Source organism: Stegodyphus dumicola, chromosome 2, assembly GCF_044657685.1.
Source record: "Stegodyphus dumicola isolate Sdum_Otavi_A_Nest chromosome 2, ASM4465768v1".
Taxonomy (NCBI): domain Eukaryota; kingdom Metazoa; phylum Arthropoda; class Arachnida; order Araneae; family Eresidae; genus Stegodyphus; species Stegodyphus dumicola.
The window spans coordinates 269,694,181-269,714,326 of NC_140769.1; the positions used below are offsets into that span (position 1 = coordinate 269,694,181).

The 20,146-nt window shown below is 32.2% G+C and overlaps 1 protein-coding gene across 1 annotated transcript in view; it reads left to right on the forward strand.

Moving 5' to 3' along the window:
- LOC118206016 (low density lipoprotein receptor adapter protein 1) overlaps nucleotides 1-19,852 on the forward strand; it is a 134,946-nt gene extending 115,094 nt beyond the window's left edge. The window contains exon 2 of the mRNA XM_085812134.1: nucleotides 17,587-19,852. Coding sequence (XP_085668260.1) covers nucleotides 17,587-18,122 — 536 coding nt within the window. The 3' untranslated portion in view covers nucleotides 18,123-19,852. The remainder of the gene's footprint in view (nucleotides 1-17,586) is intronic.
- The last annotated feature ends 294 nt before the right edge of the window (nucleotides 19,853-20,146 follow it).

Below are 20,146 nucleotides of genomic sequence, written 5' to 3' on the forward strand. Positions count from 1 at the left end.
CTTTTAATTCTGGCCGGAAGTAGAAAATAAGAAGTGATAGTAAAGATTTAAAATAAAATAAACGTTAGTAAAACTTAGGATCCTTACAGTGTTTTTATACCTTCCGTAAACAATATTCTTATTTTAAACATTTTACAAAACGCGCTTCTGAAAATTTACAGTGTTATTCAATTTTACTAAAAGAACAGTGCATCAAAATCAGAATTAAAACTTTTATTTAATTCAAGCAGTATTGTTAAATGTACAATAAATGAAGGGAGTGAAATTTGCAAGAATGCTAAAATCAAACAATTTCTTTCTTATACCTTGTTAAGTGTTTTTAATACAAACAGAAAAAAACTTATTTAATGTTACATGCATTTTTTATCAAAACGCTACGTAAAATATATTAGCGCCATTGCATTTACATTTTTCATCCATTAGGGGTTCGTGTAAGTTTCCATTTTCTTTCCTCGCGAACATTCTTCCTTATAATTATTTACCTTAATTTTCTGGATTAATACGTGGATGGTTGGTTCTATGTTATTTCTTGCTTTATCATTAGCGCTCTAGAGTGTTTCTTCAATTTTTTATTAGTTTATTAATATTTAATATTGCATACGTCTATTTTTATAAAATATCTGGGTCATTGGTCTTACGTATTTTACAAACTGGCTACTCTCTCCAGTCTGTAAGTAATGCTGTTTGTATCAATGCTGCAAATTGCGCGTTCTAATCGTTGTTCCGTATATTTACGATGTGTTTCTCCCATACGAGAACTATTAACACATCATTTCATTTACGGACCTTCACAGTAAACGGCACTCTCATTAATTTTGTGGAAGTTACAGCAAGCACCATTTGCATAAACGCTGCATCATTCATCCAAATGACCTGCAGCTCGCGTGAGCAAAACGAATTAATTTTCAGCAAGAATTATGCACTAAAGCGTGCTTATGGTCCCTCGAACGAAAATGGCGAAACGGTTTGTTTCCGGACATCAGAAAAATTAGCTTTAACTGTAGGATCCTGTTGCTACTGCTGCTGAAAAGCATTAATAAAGCTAAAATGGTCATTAAGGGTTAAATTAAAGCGATTTGTTATGTGCCTGGTATATTGATTTCAACTACGTGATTCAGATATATTCAAAGACAAATAAACTTAAGCACTTAAATTCATAGTTTTGGAATTAACAAAAATCTGATGTGTACGCCACATGACTTCCTTATACGGAATACTAAATTATGCGCACTTTTTGCTACATTTCATGGTAACATATTTCCTCGAATTTCATTAGAAATATGTTTCTCATTCAGTTAATTCTGTTCTAAGTTCGCGGCAGGGCAAAAATACATAAAACCTCAAAATATCTTCAATAAAAATTGAAAAATGTAGGAAAAAAAAACAAAATACCAAATACAATTAAAAGAATTAAAAAAAACTTTTTACAATTAAAATTAGAGTTTCTACCCAAAACCAAGCAATTCGGCCAGCGGGCAACAAGGCAGTTTTCTTGGTGAACAAAAGTGAAAGTTTAATTTTGGACCCACTCGCAAAAAGACACTAAAGGTGCAGAAACTGAATTTAGTATTCTGCTAAGTTTCAAATATAAGCAAATATAGTTGCTATGATAAACAAAAATTAGACTTCGTCGCATTTAAAAAATTTGAAATTGTTGATAATTCTACAAATATTGCATGCAGATGAACTAAAGGCATAAAATCCTTAACAGGAAAATAATAACAGCATAATTTAACTATTTTAAAGCAAAAAATGCGCCATTTACCAACATATAAGAATAATAAAAGACTGGGTGGGTGTATACATATATATATGTAATATTTATATACTTTTGGCGCTGCCAATTGCAACCAAAAAGGGAGTTGCACAACTACATGTTATAGCAGTCATATATACAAAACGTCAACGATCTGAGGCTACTCGTTTTTGAGTTATGCGAGATACATACATACATACGTACGTAGCCACGTAAAAACATCGCTAAATTGCATTCGATAGCGGTCAAAAGGATATTTTCGTTGAAATATGATACTCGGAATTTTTCGTGATTACAACACTTCTTTTGCTTCGTACAATGAATTAAAAATCTAATTTTATACAAACATTTCTGGCATTTTAGTTTTAAGCCAAATTATTTCACTAAATGCTGGTATTATTTTGTTTCTACACTCCATTCCAGGTGAAGAGAATTTATTTAATACAAAAAGAAAGAGCCAGCAAAATTTTTCTGGTTGTTTAAATTCGTAACTACGACAGAAAGATAAAAATAAGAAAGATAAAATTATCTATTTTAAAACACTTTGCGATTTGCCTGCGGATATACCGTTTTCAGAATAGCGTTGTTTTGTAATCCTTGAATGAAATCATTCCTTGAAGGCCCTTATGAATTATTTGAAAAAAAAGCTGGCAGAATTTTTCTGATTTATTGTTTTCTACGACAGAAAGATAAAAATAAGCACAGATAAAAATAAGAAAGATAAAATTATCTATTTTTCAACACTTTGCGATTCGCCTGCAGATATACTGTTTGCAAAATAGCGCTGTTTTGTAATCCTTGAAAGAAATAATTATTTGAAAGCTGCGGCCTTTGTGCATTATTACTACTATTTACTTTCTTCGTACTATTATTACAGAAAAACTCTCTAAATATGTGAACTGACCAAAATCACAGCCCCTCTTCGATAACTAAACGAAAAATCCGAGTAATTCCTTTTTTTTTTTTTTTTTTAGCCCAAAGAGGTGTTAGCTCACAAGGGCTTATTACTCTAGAAACGGCATTTTGAGTCAAATCATTAAAAGCATTGAATCACTTTTCAAATTGTTGGCACCAAATATTATCGCTTTGTATTATATTTAAAGAAATTAAGTAATAAAGAATCTCCATGAATGTATACATGTTCTCGCAGTGTGAAAAAACAACGGCGTCTAGATCCATCAAATTTTGAATAATGTACACCTCCACCTGAATATCGGCACCTAAGAAGACCGAATTTTGAATTTCAATTTTGTTTTAGTATCTATTTCATATTTCGTAAAACTATTACGAATTTTCGATTAAAAAGTCAACGATTTCAAAAAAGCAGTGGCAATACTGTATGGAATAAAACATTTTTATCTTTAGCGCGCAAGACTGTCTATTGGAAATTCTAAGGATATGCTGTTTTTAAATATTTTTAGACCAAAAGGGCGTTAGCCCAAATGCTTTCGATTTAAATCCTACGCCCGCTTTCTGCCGAAGACAGATATACACATTTCATTTACAAACACATACACATTTCGTGTAAATGAAAAATACCCCCTTTGGGTGTAATATAAAATCTGAAAGCCTTCAGATTTCTCTCTCATAATTTTTTGGGGGGCAAGCCAAATTATCTTTCATTAACCTGCACTTGAAGCCTATTAAAATGTGACTGACTGTGCTTTATTGCTTTATACGCCATAAATTATAAGACAAAAATGCCTTATGTGGAAAAAAATCCAAACATAGTTACCATTTGTATTTAGTCTATATTCAGAAATGAGGTTCCCCTTAGCAGGGAATTATTGAAACAACCAAAACGTCCTGAGGCCTGTTGCACTATGTAACTGCCCATTCATTCATGTTTATAAGTTACGAACATGTAGATCAGTCTACATGACAGATTTATTGATATTTTATAATTTAATAGCTTTTTTAATATATTACATTGCATTGGATTTCTTCATTATTTAGATAAGTTTATTTATAATTAAATTCAATAAATAAATAAATTGAAATAAAAATAATAATGTATTTAACTTTACTCTGTCTGCGAATAAAAGTAAACGATAGTGTTTAAATAGAGTTCTGAGTACTTGAAATTCGAATATAAAGTTTGTGGTAATAATTGCTTTGTTCTACTGTTGCCAATTCTGTCACAATTTATTAGAAATTGAAGCAAAAACACAAAAGGTCATCGATTGTTTTAACGTTCGAAATTCATTTCTTTTTGGAAGTTAAACATTATTCTGGAAAGTGAAACTTCTCAAGGCATTTAATTCACTTCGGCAACAATCATATATTAATATTAACCAGTCAGATACCGTCTCTGAAACTATTCCATTTATTAATCTTTTGCATCTCTTAATGTATCAGTAACGAAGAACATATGTTTACGTTCAGTTTTTGGCTAGCAGTAACTAATTTTATTAGTTTTTTAGTGTAAAGGGGCTTTGTCCTTGAAGGACTATTGTTTTCGCTTTGCGATTTTGCGTCGATTTACTACAAACGGCGAATTATCACTTTTCAAACTGTTGCCACAAAGTATTATCGCCCTGTGTTATATTTAAAGAAATTAAATAATGAAAAATCTGCATAAATGTATGTATATTTCTCGCATTGTGATAAAACAACGGTACATAGAGCCGTCGAATTTTGAATGACGTAATCCTCCTATGAATATGGACATGTGGAAGGCCAAATTCGGAATTTGTTTTATTATCGATTTCCTAGTCTGTAAAACTTTAACGAATTTTTGATTAACAAACTCAAGGATTTCAAAACGAGCAATGGCAACGTTTTACAGAAAAAACATTTTTATTTCCAGCTCGCGAGTCTCTGTATCGGAAATTCTAAAGATACGCTCATTTTTACTTCCTTGTACGAAGTAAAAGGAAGTCTTGTAATCGCGAAAAGTTTCAGGCAGCATATTTCAACGAAAATATCCATTTTGACTGCTATCGAATGCAATTTAACGATGTTTTTGAGTGATATCTGTACGTAAGGACAGAATAAAATACTCTTTTCCTTCAAAAAAATTATAAAACTGCTTTAAAATGAATTCTGAAGAGAATTTTTCGCAGCGTCTGTACGAACGTATGTACGTACGTGCGTACGTACCTACGTATCTCGCATAACTCAAAAACGAGTAGCCTCAGAGCGTTGAAATTTTGTATATAGGACTGCTATAACATGTAGATGTGCACCTCGTATTTTGGTTGCAATCGGCAGCTAACGTATATAAATATATTTATATATATATCCACTCTGTTACCCGGCTCAGTGATCTCAGTTTCTTTACTCTTATATTTTTGTAAATTGTACATTTTTTGCTTTAAAAATGATTGTATTATGTGGTTTTTATCTTCTGGTTAAGGTTTTTATGCCTTTAGTAAATCTGTATGCAATATTTTTAGAATTATCAACGATTTTAAAGTTTTCTAAGTGCCGCTAAGCCTTTTTTTGATGGCGGGCATTGATGTTTATACTTAAAACAGGAGACTAGTGGATTTGTTGCCAATCTAGAGAAACTTAGTTTCGCAACAACAAAGATAACGCATTCATTTATTATTACCAATTAAATCGTGCTTAATTCTTTCTGAAATTTTTTCGAGGAAATAAGTGTTTAAGATTTACTTCGTAATTTTTAATATAGATATTTTGAGTTTTTATGTATTTTTGCCTTCTCGCGAAGTGAGAACTGAATTAATTAAATGAGAAATACTCAATCGTCTGTGAAAAATTGTTTCTTTTTTGTTTTGTTTGCTTAATTTCTTTTATACATCATTCTAGCTTCATTATAGTATTTGAATAGAGCATGTGGCAACGATTAGATAATTCTATTCTTTAAATGATATAAATTTTGTGCATTATGAGTTATAATATGAACGAAATATATAAGTTAACTGTTATATAATTATTGGATTATATAACAGTTAACTTAGTTTCCGTTATATAATTATTATATAAGTTAACTGTTATATAATTATTAATACTGTTAAGTGAATCTAGCGCCAGAGTATCGCTATGGTAAACAAATACTAGAGTAAATTTTAAAGAATGCATTTATTCTATTGTGGTTTATGCTCTGTCGGCGAAGTAGATTTAATTCAATCCAATAAGTTTAAATGAAATGCAAGAAAAAAATGCGTATAGTTTAATATTCCGTACAAGGATGTCATGTGGTGTACACATCAGATTTTTTTTAACTATTTTGCGATATTGCTGTTGAACTGAATTTTATGGTTTAAGTGCGAAGAACGTGATATTTAATAAATAAATGTAACACACAATATGTTTAAAAAAACGCCCCTTTGGACGTAATTTAAAATCTTAATTTTTTTTTTTTTTTTTTTTTTTTTTTTTTTTTTTTTTTTTTGTAAGGTTATTTATTCTTAAAAGCATCAGTCACCTTTTAAGGATCAAATATGTAGGTGACCATTAAGGATTAAACCAAGAAGCACATAATTGTTTCGATGTCCAATGTTCGCTGGAAAATTTGCAAATACCTAGTTTTAGCTCACCATTCTACCATTTTCATAAATTTTATAATACGTAACATTTAACAATGAAGTTCTACAGTATATTTTCATAAAATTTTATATACAAATTTCAATTAGATAAGCTCAGTTGGTTTAACACAGAATAAGATTTTAAATTTACTACAACAAATAGAATATATTTGCTTTCAATAACAATGTTGTGGACGATTTCTTTGTCCTAGTGATATTGTGTATTTAGTGATATTGCAACGCATAAATTTAGAAGAAAAGATCATTGCTTTTTTCTCCAACTGTCACTGAATGTTAAATTAAGGACGAAATATCATAGTTTAAAAAATTCACTTACGTTGATGAATACAGAATTTTTTAGAAGAAAGTTTGACATTTTTTATGCCAAATTATTAGTCCAAAGGGGCAGTTTGCCGAGAAGGGCTATTGATTTCGATTTCGCATTTTGCATCGATTCACGATAAGCGTTGTTTTACTTTTCAAATTGTTGTCACCAAATATTATTGTCCTGTATTATATTTAAAGATATTAAATAATGAAGAATCTGCATGAATGTATATATGTTTCTTGCATTGTGATAAAACAACGGTACCTAGAGCCAATAAAATTCGAATAACGTAATCATGCATAGAATATGTGCATATGGAAGCCCTAATTTGAATTTGAAATTTGTTTTATTATCGATTTCATATTTTGTAACACTTCAACGAATTTTTGATTAACAAACTGTTAAACGATTTCAAAGCGAGCAATGGCAACTCTGTACGGGGGAAAAAATTCCATTTTTATCTCCAGCGCGCGAAACTGTGTATCGGAAATTCTACAGATAGGCTCATTTTTAAATTATTTTGCGATTGCTGTTAACCTGAATTTTACGGTTTAAGGGCAAAGAACATGATATTTAATAAATAAAGGTAACACACAAAATTTAAAAAAAAAAAAAAAAAAAAAAAAAAAAAAAAAAAAAAAAAAAACGCTCCTTTGGAAGTAATTTAAAGTCTGAAACCTATTAGATGTTTATTTTTCCTTTACATGTTTTTATAAATTTTATTTTAGTTAAAACTCCAGTATATAATTTCAAAATGCTTATATTTTTCTGAGGCTTATGAATTATTTTATTTCCTAACTTCTCAAAAATGTGCAATTGTTCCTAAGCCAGCTTCCATGCTAAGAATAATTTTTTTTTTTATTTTTTCATATCCATTTCGATTACAGATGTTTTACTATAATTGTCAGATCCACTTTCAGGCAATGTCATTTATCTCCTCGCTTGTAGCATTTCTATTGAAAACTGCGTGAATAGAAACCCCCAACAAGAGCATTACATCGGACCGAAACTTTCAACATAAATCACAAAAACGCTGTCAATAAATGCCTAGAAAGTCGCCAATATTCTCGCCAGGGAAAACCCTCCAAAATAAAACTTCTTAAGCGAAAGACATATATCTGGCTCATAAGAGCTTACTCAGCCGGTGCCTAATCCCGGACTACCTTGAAATCCCCTTCTCATGGATCAGATAATTATGAACAAGTCGTTACATCACAATTGCTTCAGACATTCTTTTTTGTTAGCCATTGTTTTATTGCGCTGGAACTTAAGTTTCCTGTTTCGGTCGGTGGTCGATGCGATAGAAGTCGACCTTGACTCGATTGTTACTCGGGCGTCGTCAGGTCAAACGTTTCTGGACGATGAAGAAAGTAGTTACACTGTTTGTGTGATATATTTTTATTACTTATAAATTTATCCTCGTGGGATACCAATGAGAGCAATCAAGCGTGATTCGTCACCTAAATGTAATAAATTTCCATTAGCATTATTAAGTAACCACTCCTTAAACTGTACGGTACTTCTCATTATGCATCTCCTACGAAGTCAGTATATAAGGTATTTCTCCCGCCTTCTTAGCATGCCTTCGTGGTGCAATGGCCAGCACGCTCGGTGCGTATTCGAGAGGTTCGAGTCCCGGCAAGAGCATTGCTTATTTCTTTAATTTTCTTATTTCGAAAAATTCTAACATGACTACAGATACAGTTCTAAAATATAGTGGCGCCGGAACTAAAAAGAGTGGTGAATAATGATTCTCCACCACCAGGATTTGGCGACTGGGTCCCTTAATCCCCAGTCGCCCTCTAAAAGGGGGAGTATATGAGGTATTTCTCCCGCTTCTTAGCATGTCTTCGTGGTGTAGTGGTAAGCACACTCGACGCGTATTCGAGAGGTCTGTGGCTCGAGTCCCGGTGAAGGTATTTTTCATGACTCCTGCTTCGAAATAACCTAATGTCTTTAAACGTATTTTCGGTATTTTCCTTTTTTTTTTTTTTTTTTTTTTTTTTTTTTTTTTTTTTTTTTTTAACTGAATTATCGTATATTCTAGCGTATAACGATAGATTAAAAGAAAAAATTCAGCATACAAAAATTAGATTTTTACTTGTACCTAAATGCTGTTTATTTAAAAGAAATGACATAGTTTACTTTATAACTTTAACAATCGGATAGCTTGAAAAGTTTGTCGTGCTCGTCTTCCGTTATATCTTCACGCACACCACCTTATTCTTTTACATATTCACTACCACTGCTAATATGATAAATAAATAAATAATCATCATCCGTTCCATCTTTAACCAATACCAAACATTCGTGTTGTAGCACGATTTCATTTTCTTTCGCAAACTGGTTGACTTTGCATTTGAAACCAGCACTGTGTTGTTTCGTTTAGCAGAAGCCATATTTACTACTAAAATGAACACTAGATCAATTGTATTTCCTAAAGCAAATGGCGATTTACTACAACCTTCAATGTTCACTTCAAAATCACGATTTCAAATGAGTACAGAAAGAGACCTGACTCATAATTCCGCGACTTCATTCGGATCAAAAGTTTATTCTTACCCCAAATTCTGTCCCTCCGCTTCTCGAAACCCTAGAATAACATTCGTGTGAACACCTGCATTGAATACAACTCGCCTCCTTTGCAGAATTATTTAATCCCTCAAGCAGTTACCCCTACACACGTATTGTTTCCCTTATCGCTTGTCAAACGCCTGGGGAAAATCTTCGAATGAATGACTTGAAAAGATAAAAGACATGTATCTTTCAGGTTTGTTCATAAAGAGAAGGGGGCGCGTGATACGGCGAATATGCTTTAAAATTAATAAATGTAATTAGAAATTATAAGTGGCGGCTACACACCGGTATATATTTCTTGCAGCGTGTACTGCAGTGAAGGGCGTATAATTGTATAAAATAGTAGTTATTAATTGTTTTTTCTCTAATATTCTCAGTCGAAGAGTACCTCTTCCTTATTATTAATCAGAAAAAAAAAAAAAAAAAAAAAGAGAGAGAGAGAGAGAAAAGGAGGGCAATTTGTGTTTACTATACGATGTTATACATGATACATTAAGTATCAAATACTTGCTGCTAAATTGGGATTTTCTTAGTAACTGGATTGTAAATAGTTTAGCTTGATTAGCATTGAAAATTAATGTAAAACATCTCTAGTGCCATAAATCGTGCACTCAGTTGTACAGAATTATCTTTAATGTGTGATCGTTTGCGTGATGTTTAGCAAAGAATATCTGTAATATGATAGCTTGAACGGCAGTCACTGTTGCGTGCAACTATTAAATTTTGTCTTAAAAAGAATATATTTTAAGAACATTTCATATTTTTTTAAACCGGAATACACATTGTTACCGAGAATAAGAGTTAGAAACACCTATAGCGGGTTTTAAATGGGCAAAAAAGCAATCTTGGATCAGTCAATTTTTTCTTCAAACTCAAAAAATAATATATAGAAATGGAACAAGCAATAACTAAATAAATTTTTAGCTAAATCAGTGGGCGGAGCAGAAAAAAAATATACGTAGCGCCATCTGTTTACGAAAGCAGATTACAGAAAAGTTTTCCGAAAAAGCGTTCCCCACGAAGGCATCCTTTCTCTAGCAGATAGCACTCACGCGCTTAACCCTTTCCGGCGCACCTGAAAAGATGGAAATTAATTTAGAAGTTCTTTCTTCTTGAACATCCTGCCCTATCAGAATTTTAATAGTCAAATTAAACTAACTCTCAATTTGAATGATAGGAAAATTATATAAATAAAAATAAATAAATAAATAAATAAAAATTTACAATTTTATTTAACCCTTTCCGGCACGCCACCTTTTAAAGTGGGAGTTTTGATTAAAAAAAAAAAAAAAAAAAAAAAAGGTAGGCCGTCTAATTAGGCCTAGAGGAGTACACAAATAAAATTTTGTGAAGATAGTACTTATCGTTTTAATTCTGTGGGTGTACCCAAAGTGGCACACTGATTGAATATAGCTTCGAAAAGAGTGCTGAAACGAGCATTGTTGTCAATGAACTGACCGATGAGATGCGGAGAAACAAAGAATACAGACTCTCAGTTGTCCTAGATTATCGGTGAGCCCGGTCTGGGCACACCTAGGATTCGCCGTTTGATTTTAAGCAAGATTTCAAGGTAAAAATTTAAGACTAATATAGAATAAGGAGATTAGCATACAACCAAAAAAATAACATAGGAAGTTCTTTTCAAACAATTCCTTTTGTACCCTAAAAAAATCTGAAAAATGAGGGTCTTAAAAACTAAACATGGTTAAAATATAAGGACTGGTTTGTGTTGAGCTGCCATGTACTATAAATGAAGAAGGTTAAGAGTAACCTACAAATCCTTCATTCAAATTTTTCTGTGCATACAGAAGGAGAGTTTTAGGTGTGTCCAAATCGGACATACTGTGCCACAACGAGTTAAATCGTGTAATTAAATAAACCTAATCTACTGAAGCCGATAGCCAGTTCCCCATTATTTATTTTCATCTTTACAGTCTAATGAGCTTCAAGTTGAGACAGTAACTTTGCTTCAGTTTTAAACTGCGCTAAATTTTTTTATCTACTTTCACTTTTTGTCAACTGCTAATTTTTTTTTTTTTAAATGTGCTTTTCTTCTTATTTTTTAGTTTGAAAATATGTATACTTAATAAATATGTAAGAAATGTATGAAATGAATATGTAAGAAAAGCAATGTTTTCTTGTTAAGTCAGAAAATTTTCAAAAATTCTTGAAAATCGATCAGATGATCGTAACATAGTGTGACTTGGATGAAAATAAATCATAAGAAAATTTTTGGAGGGGAAAGAAGGGTACAAAATGCAAATATCTGGTTCCGATTTTCATTGACACGAGACGCACGTTCCGCATCAACACTAACTGTCGCAATCAGAATAACATTAAAAGGTATTAAAAACCCCTTCTGTTGACGAACACTCTAATAAGGTATTTCTCCCGCCTTCGTGGCGTAATGGCCAGCAAATTCAGCACATATTCGAGAGGTTCGAGGTTCGAGTCCCGGCTAGGGCAGTGCTCATTTCTTCGATTTCCTTATTTTGAAAAATTCTACAATGACTCTACAGTGCCTCAACTTAAAAGGTGATAGGTGATGATTCTCCACCACCAGGATTTGGCGATTGGGTTCCCTGAACCCCATTTGCCCTTTAAAAGAGGGAGTATATTAAAGGTATTTCTTCCGCCTTCTTAGCATGCCTTCGTGTGGCGATTGGGTTCCCTGAACCCCATTTGCCCTTTAAAAGGGGGAGTATATTAAAGGTATTTCTTCCGCCTTCTTAGCATGCCTTCGTGTGTAATGGGCAGCACACTCGGCGCGTATTCGAGAGGTCCGAGGCATTGCTCATTCTTTCATGTCTCCTGCTTCGAAATAACCTAATGTCTCTAGACTCTGAAGGATTATTTTTACAAGTAGCATTTTTTTTTTTTCCTTTTTGCTTGCATATAAATCATGATCGTTCTCCCTGATACTTTAACTATTATTATCAATACAATAACAGCGCTCTTTGTCGATGAAATGTTGGCTTAAATATTTACTATCCCCGCCTGCCCTGCAAAAATTCTTCCTTTCTGCAAATTAGCTGGATTTATTTTTTAATTTTTACGAATTTGAGAAGCATCTTGTGTTTAAGTATAACTGAAAGCTAATTAAAATAATTTTACACGTGAATTACATTACCTTATCGCTCCGAAATCTATTAAAATATATTAATTATGCATTTAGTTTAAAGCTACTAGATCCACAGCCCAGTTTCATGTTTGAAACTCAACAGCATGCACAATTAATTCTGCGTGTCTAATGATAATAAACGTCACCATTTGGAGGAAAAAGGGAACAAAGAAACTAAAGAAAATGAAATAAATATGTGAGAAAAGCAATGTTTTCTGGAAACATTTGTGCAAAATCGTTAGTTTTGTTGATGCGGTGGCAACATCATTAAAATAAAGACCCCATTAGGAAGAAATCTTTGCTACGCAACTTTTTAGTGTAATGCTGTATTAAGCTTTCTATAATTGGACAAAAGGAAAAAAAAGGAATAAAATATGAAGATCTTATTGTGTTAACACTGGAACTATGTTCCAATGTCTGTCCCTTGTATTACTTTCAAAAGGTATTTCAGGGATGTTATTTAGTTAAAATATATCACAAAAGTAATGTGCAAATAAGATACTGTTTTTATTTATTTCCCATCTATATAAAACTTTTAAGCTTGGATTTGGTTTGAGTCGCTATTTTAAGATTAAGCAAATCTGGGTCGAGTGGGATGCAAAATACCTAGTCTGAGTCCATGTCTTTGTGCTATCTCTAAACATTGCAAGCAAACAAACCTCTCAATAAATTATAAATGTTACTTAAATAATTTGGCAGTAGACGGATGTAAACAAACCTTTTTTTGTTTGTTGCATTTTTATATTAAATTTAAATTTTTAATTGAAAATAAGTGAATTCAACAAAGTATGATTTGAGAACAAATGCATCATCCATTAACTATATTAATTTTCTTAATTAAATGCTTCATTTCCAAAGCATGTTGGCAGTAATTAATTACTAATAAATGAAATAAAGTGCTTTTAATTTAATTTGATCTTTAATTTAATTATTTTTTATTTTATTTTAATTTAATTTGATAATTAATTTATTTAATTTGATCTGTGTAAATTAGAGCAAAATTTTGCAACAGCATATAATGATTGATAGGCAAAGTGAATTGTGAATAAACTTAATAATATAATTTATTCATGCTTTTCCTCCATTTACAGTTGTAAGAAACACATTTTATTTGAAAACTCCCTAAAAACTTGTTGCTTTAGAAAATGAGCCACGAGGATTTGTTATATGATATTTTACTTCCTTCTACGAAGTAAGGAAGTATTGTATTATAATCACGAAAAGCTTCAGGAAGCATATTTCAACGAAAATATCCATTTTGATCGCTATCGAATGCAATTGAACGATGTTTTTGCGTGATATCTGTACGTAAGGACAGAATAAAAGACTCTTTTTCCCCCAAACAAATTATAAAACTGCTTTAAAATGAATTCTGAAGAAAATTTTTCGTGGTGTCTGTACGTACGTACGTATGTATCTCGCATAACTCAAAAACGAGTAACCTCAGAACGTTGAAATTCTGTATAATGGACTGCTATAACATGTAGATGTGCACCTCGTATTTTGGTTGCAATCCGCCGCACCAAACCTATATAAATATATATCCACACTCTGTTACCCCGCTCAGTGACCTCAGTTTCTTTATTCTTATATGTTTGTAAATTGTGCATATTTTGCTTTAAAAATGATTGAATTATGTTGTTCTTATCTTCCGGTTAAGGTTTTTATGCCTTTAGTAAATATGCAAGCAATATTTGTACAATTATCAACAATTTAAAAGCTGTTTAAGTGCGGTTAAGCCTAATTTTCAAATAACATGGCGGACATATTTGTTTACATTTGAAACAACAGAATAGTAGATTTGTTGTTAATCTAGAGAGACTAAGCAAGATACGACAGCAATGATAATGCCTTCATTTATTATTGCTAATTAAATCATTAATAAAAATAATCCTTTCTGGAATTTTTTCGAGGAAATAAGTGTTTAAGATTTACTTGGTAATTTTTAATGTAGATATTTTGAGTTTTTATATATTTTTTCCTTGTCGCGAAGGGAGAATTGAATTAATTGAATGAGAAATAGTAAATCCTCTGTGAAAAACTGTTTCTTTTTTGTTTTGTTTGCTTTATTTCTTTTATGAATCGTTCTAGATTTATTATAGTATTTCAATAGAACATGTGGGAACGATTAGATAATTCTTCAATTGATATACATTTTGGGCATTCTGAGTTAAAATATGAACGAAATATAACGCTGTTAAGTGAACCTAGCGCTATGGTAAACAAATATAGTGAATTTTAAAGAGTGCATTTATTCAATTGTGGTTTATGCGCTATCGACGAAGTAGATTTAATTCAATAAGTTTAAATAAAATGTAAGAAAAATGCGTATAATTTAATATTCCGTAGAAAGAAGCCATGTGGTGTACACATAAGATTTTTTTTAACTAATATTGCGAAGTACACGGAAGCTACCTATACAGAAGAAGAGACGTCTTCGAGAACGAAAGGAAAATTGGAAAAAAAAATTATTTACACAGGTAAAACTGCGAAATCATAGCAGCAGCTAATTCGTTGGCAGGAATTTATATTCAGTATTCTTAACAACTTGGCCATACGTCAGCACATGTTGTTTTAAATATCATCATTAAAAATAATTAGTGCCGCCCAACCGGTATAGTGGTTAGCGCCGCTGACTGCCGTGCCGAAGGGCCCTGGCTCGAATCCCGGAGATGGCATGGATGTTTGTAAATGTATAGTGTCCGCGCGGCATGGGGATATTCCAAATATGCAGCAAGCCGAAAGTCCTGTCGAAAAGTTGGTGGTAGAGGAAGAGAGGTGACCCGTCCCCCCTGGGTGCTCTCCAAAATTGGGAACGGAACTGAGTTAAATCGCACTGTCACCTGTAAGGTGCTCAAGGTTGTTGCCAACGACATATGTATCTTGCTTCCTTGCCAAAAGGAATTTCATGTTCTTGGGCTGGTCAATTAAGTGAGCATTAGCAACAACATCAACAAAAATAATTAGTTTCATTATTCTAATTAAATTGCAGACTTTAGTGAAATTCCGAATTCTAACCAAATCACTAATAGATATTTCTGATCAAAATCAACTGCGCCTTTACTGGCATTGGAACGGGTCTAGCTGGACATGCTAACTACTATACCAGAAGAGCACACCTAGGGAGGGCAATTATTCTTTAAAACACTAAGGTTGTAAGTGGTAAAATCTTTCATTAATAAAAAAATCAATGTCATATGTAACGGATAATTTTGATATGAATTGATAGAGTTCCTAAATTTTGCAATTTTGCTTTAGTTTGTTCAACTGATCCAAGTTTCACATTTTAAATAAAACTTTAGTGTTTAACAAAAGCTGACTTCTAAGATTCGTAATTAATTTGCCAATGCGACTTAGGGTAAATCAACGGAGAATAACAAGTCTAGAAGTCAAACAACAAAACGAAGTTCTTCCATTGATGAACTGTGTTTTCTAGAGACATTTCACGTTCAAAAAAATCTTTCTTTTCTAGTTAATGACCCTAATTCCAATCCATCTTTGGCTTTAGCATTTAAGGAAATTATGTTTTAGGTCTGGTTTCATCAGCAGATGGCGCCAGTAGCTTTACTCCACTCTTTCTTATCTTGACTAATCACTATATCTTATCTCGTTCATTTGCGCTTTTGCAGCTGAGGATAATGGTTCGGTAAAACCATCAAAACTAGTCCTGTGAAAATTTGAAACTAGAACGCTGGTTTTTGTTGTTTGACTTCTAAGTTAGTGCCAGTTATATATTGAATACAGAGCGCTTTTTTTGTGGCTCAATATGTTCTGTCCAACTTAAAAGAATATTTGTTTTGCAGGGTTTTCTTTTTTATGTAATAGATATTAGCTGTAATCAAATTACGTAATAGTCATAGCTTTAATTAACTGTAGTGGTACAGAATAGAAGAAACTTTCGTTTAAATTATCTGATTTATTTTTTAATCTTTTTACCTCGCGTTAACTATTCGGAAAGTTTTATCATAAGTTGTTTCTCTGCTGAATGCTAATGAAGTGCGGATATGCTAGAATAAGTTTTTCTGTTTAAACTAAAAATATTTCTTAATTAATCTTACTTGAATAAGAACTCATCTTTTTCATTTTTCACAGTTTAAAACACCTAGGGTATAAAATTATTGGCACTTTTCAGTTACTTTCTTTTAATATAAGCATATAAGAGATTTATTTTTTCAGTATGTAGGTTTGGTAGATTTTCGTTTATTAACAGTTAAACTACTACTTTCAAAATTCTTTAAATTTCACGTAATATCTGATAAGAAATCCAACTTTAGGGACTAATTTTTGTCAATCCGTTTTAAAATATTTTCATACAGTAAAATTCGCTAAAGTGAAACTGCCTGTCATTGATTAGATTTCACAAAACTTCAAGAATTCTTAATATGGGATACGAATTTATTGAGAGATTTCTAAATTTTGCATTAAAAGGACTTTCGCTTCATACAAACTACCTAATTTTTGCCTTGTATTATAGTGCATGTGAATTTTCCTCATAAAATATGATAAAGAAGTAATTTTACAATGATATTGTTGTCTCAGAATTAAAAAATTGTAACCAATCCTTAAATAAAACATCCGCTGTTAATATAAATATGTTGGACTAACTGTAGCAACGAGGGCGCCCTCTGGTGAGTAGCCAGAGAAATGTTTCAGTAAAAGCCAAGTGATGAATTTGTTAGGTGGTATCAGATTCTTGCTGTGTAATATTCCTAAAATTAAATGTGATGTCCGTGTGTAACTTAAACCTGTTAATAAATTATTGCAATTGTAAAGAGGGGGAGTCTTTTTTGGTTGAGGTCATAAAAGAGTACTTTATAGTGTAACGATAATTTATTAACAGACTTAAGTTACACACGGACATCGCGTTTAATTTTAAGAATATTACTGAATAAGAGTCTGATACAACCTAACAGACTCATCACTTGGCTTTTATTGAAGTATTTCTCTGTGGCTACTCACCAGAGGGCACCCCCGTTGCTACAGTTAGTCCAACATAGTTCATATTAAAGAATTGGTTACAAAACCGATTTTTATACTTTTAAAGTACAAGCAATCTTAACCAGTTACGTACCATTTAGCGTACTTGCCAGTTAGATTTCCCTGTTCAGCAAGCTTATTCTAGCTGAGTTGTTTCCGATAAGTCCAAGTTATTATTATTGCAGAGTGCCCTAAAACGTTATTATTTTATCGAAAGCTGCAGAAACGATATTCATTAAAATTAGACTCTTCTTAAACAATTTAACTTCATAATTTTTGCTTTTTCTTAAATAGATTTCTGAAATAATTATTTCTGCATTTCTTTTCTTTTTAGGACAGACAGGGGATATAGTTTTGCCTCAGAGTTACGTCGTGAAGTATCTTGGTTGCCGAGACGCAAGAGGTCTATGGGGTATCAAACATACTCGCCACCCTGTGGATGAACTTGTTGCAGCAGCCCGAGCACTTCAGCCTGGTGTCACTTTACCCTACTTACGGCTGGAGGTATCAGGCAAAGGGGTTCATCTCTCCGCCATGCCTCAAAATCAGAATCCCAATTTTGAATCGGGTCTTTACCCTATTGAATCAATATCATATGGCGTGCAAGACTTAGTTTATACTAGGGTCTTTGCAATGATTGTGGTTAGAGACGGCGGCAACATGCTTGAGAAGCATCCTTTCCTGTGCCATGCATTCGTCTGTGACAGCCGACAAAATGCACGGTCCTTAACCCTGACCTTGGCCAAGGCTTTTCAAGATTATAGCAGATCGGTGAAGGGCATGCCTCCGCCCAGGAAGTTCGCTATTGATCTACGAACACAAGAAGAAATTCAAGCAGATATGGATTACCCTCAAGAATCTCAAGCGTAGAAACGCCTTTAAATTATTACGATGCGTAATGAATCCATGCATACTAGTGGCTCTTGAATAAAGGAAATAAAGATAATCAGCATATTCTTCACTATTTTATGTGTACAGTTATAAATAAAATGGTGAGATTTGGGTCAGATTTACAATATCTAAACAGATGAGGAATAATTAATGCCTTGAAGATCATTTTTCCACTGTGAACCGTAAGCGCTGTCATGTCAACAAATTGCTTACAAAAATTAATTGACTGGTTTTATATCAGCTATCCCCATTAGCACAGAGGAAAATTCCAAGGAGTGTTTTTGCGGAATTAACCAATAAAAAACCATATCGTTATAATGCCATGGTTATGATAGCTGCAATTGCTTCATTTCAAAAATATGAAACTTTGTAGTTTTTTTTTTTTTTTTTTTTTTTTTTTTTTCATGCAAAACATTATATTTCCAATTATTATTTTAATGAAGATTTAGGAAGGAAAAAAACAAAGAATTCAGCGAAAATTTCTCTAACGAATAGCCGCTCACCGAGAATTTTCAAAATCACTTTTATCGACTATAGCAAGTTGAAACTTACGTTACACTTCTTTGCACATATGTGTATGATAGCATTTGAAAAAGGTGCAGGCAGTGTCGTAACCGAAAATTTGAGAAAATTATTGCCAGCTGGAAATCAAATTCTAGAAAACCTATGAAACTGGAAAAGTATGTTATATGGGCAAATGAAAAGTCATGTTCTCGCATGGAAAGGCAAAAACAAAGAAACTGCACAACCAACTCCAGCTGTCTGAATTCTTAAAATGCTACTGCAACACAGAAATAACAAATAATACTTAATAATATAATAATAAGTTTTAGTACCAATATTTTTCAACATACCCTAGGAAATTTACTCTGAATTCTAGACTCATTTCATTTTGCTTTCACGTTTCTGGCCTGTTGTGACTACTAAGCATTTATACCTTCCTGAAATTTTAATGTATAGTTTTCAAGAGAATTCATTTTGAATAGATAAAATAAATATGAATCATGTTTAATAATCGTATTTTTGCATAAAGTATTAACTAAGTTATTAAACCCTACTCTTGTTTTCATATTACGTTTGCCCAGTAATATAAAGTTCCAATACCTTTTTTTAAAATTTGGATGGTATTTATTTTGAAAAAAAAAACGGAGGTAATGTGATAATTTCTTAAAATCATAAGGTCACAAAACATTTTAGAGCAAAATGCAAATATTTGTGAAAGTTCATTGCTCTTATTGGCAAGATGAGAAGATACTGCGATAAGGAAATCACGTGATAGCTGGCAAATAAAGTCAAACAGAACAACTGATTTGTTCAGCAAGTTTAATTGTGAAATATATTATATAATCTTATTATTAAATAAACAACAAATCTTTTAGAATGAAATGTAGAAAGATGTGAACATGAGCGAATTTAGATAATAATATGCTTTCCTTCTGCTGATGACTTTGAATATTTATGTGAAGTTTTGAGTATGCATGCATTCTCCCCAACTTGAAGTTAGTTTATTAAAACACCGCACGTGAACAGATGCCGTGCAGCTTTGACATTAGTGTACTAAAAGAAGTGACCTGATCTAATCAAAAAAATTGCAGTGAACGCTGTTGTTTTAGGGACCAATAAATGTAAATATAGATGTATAATTTGTAAACTAATAAGAAAGTGGTATAGCTTTACAAGAAATTTGATAATAAATATTTTGTAACTTATTTGTCTTCAAGTTTCCTTCTTGCGTTCTTTTCTTATTTCTAACTATATTTAATTTTAAATATAGTTAAGAGCTTTTACTACTATATTATTTAATTCTATGGCTGAAATCCGAATTACTTTATTGAAACTTTTGTACCAAAATAGAATGATAAAATTTTCTCTTACTAATATCTTTTCCTTCAAGTATGTAAATTGGAGAATTGCAAAAACACTCTCATTTAGACAAATATCAATCAATTTAAATAATTCTTTTCGTATTATAAGGCAACAAAGACACACTGAAACTCGCAGCG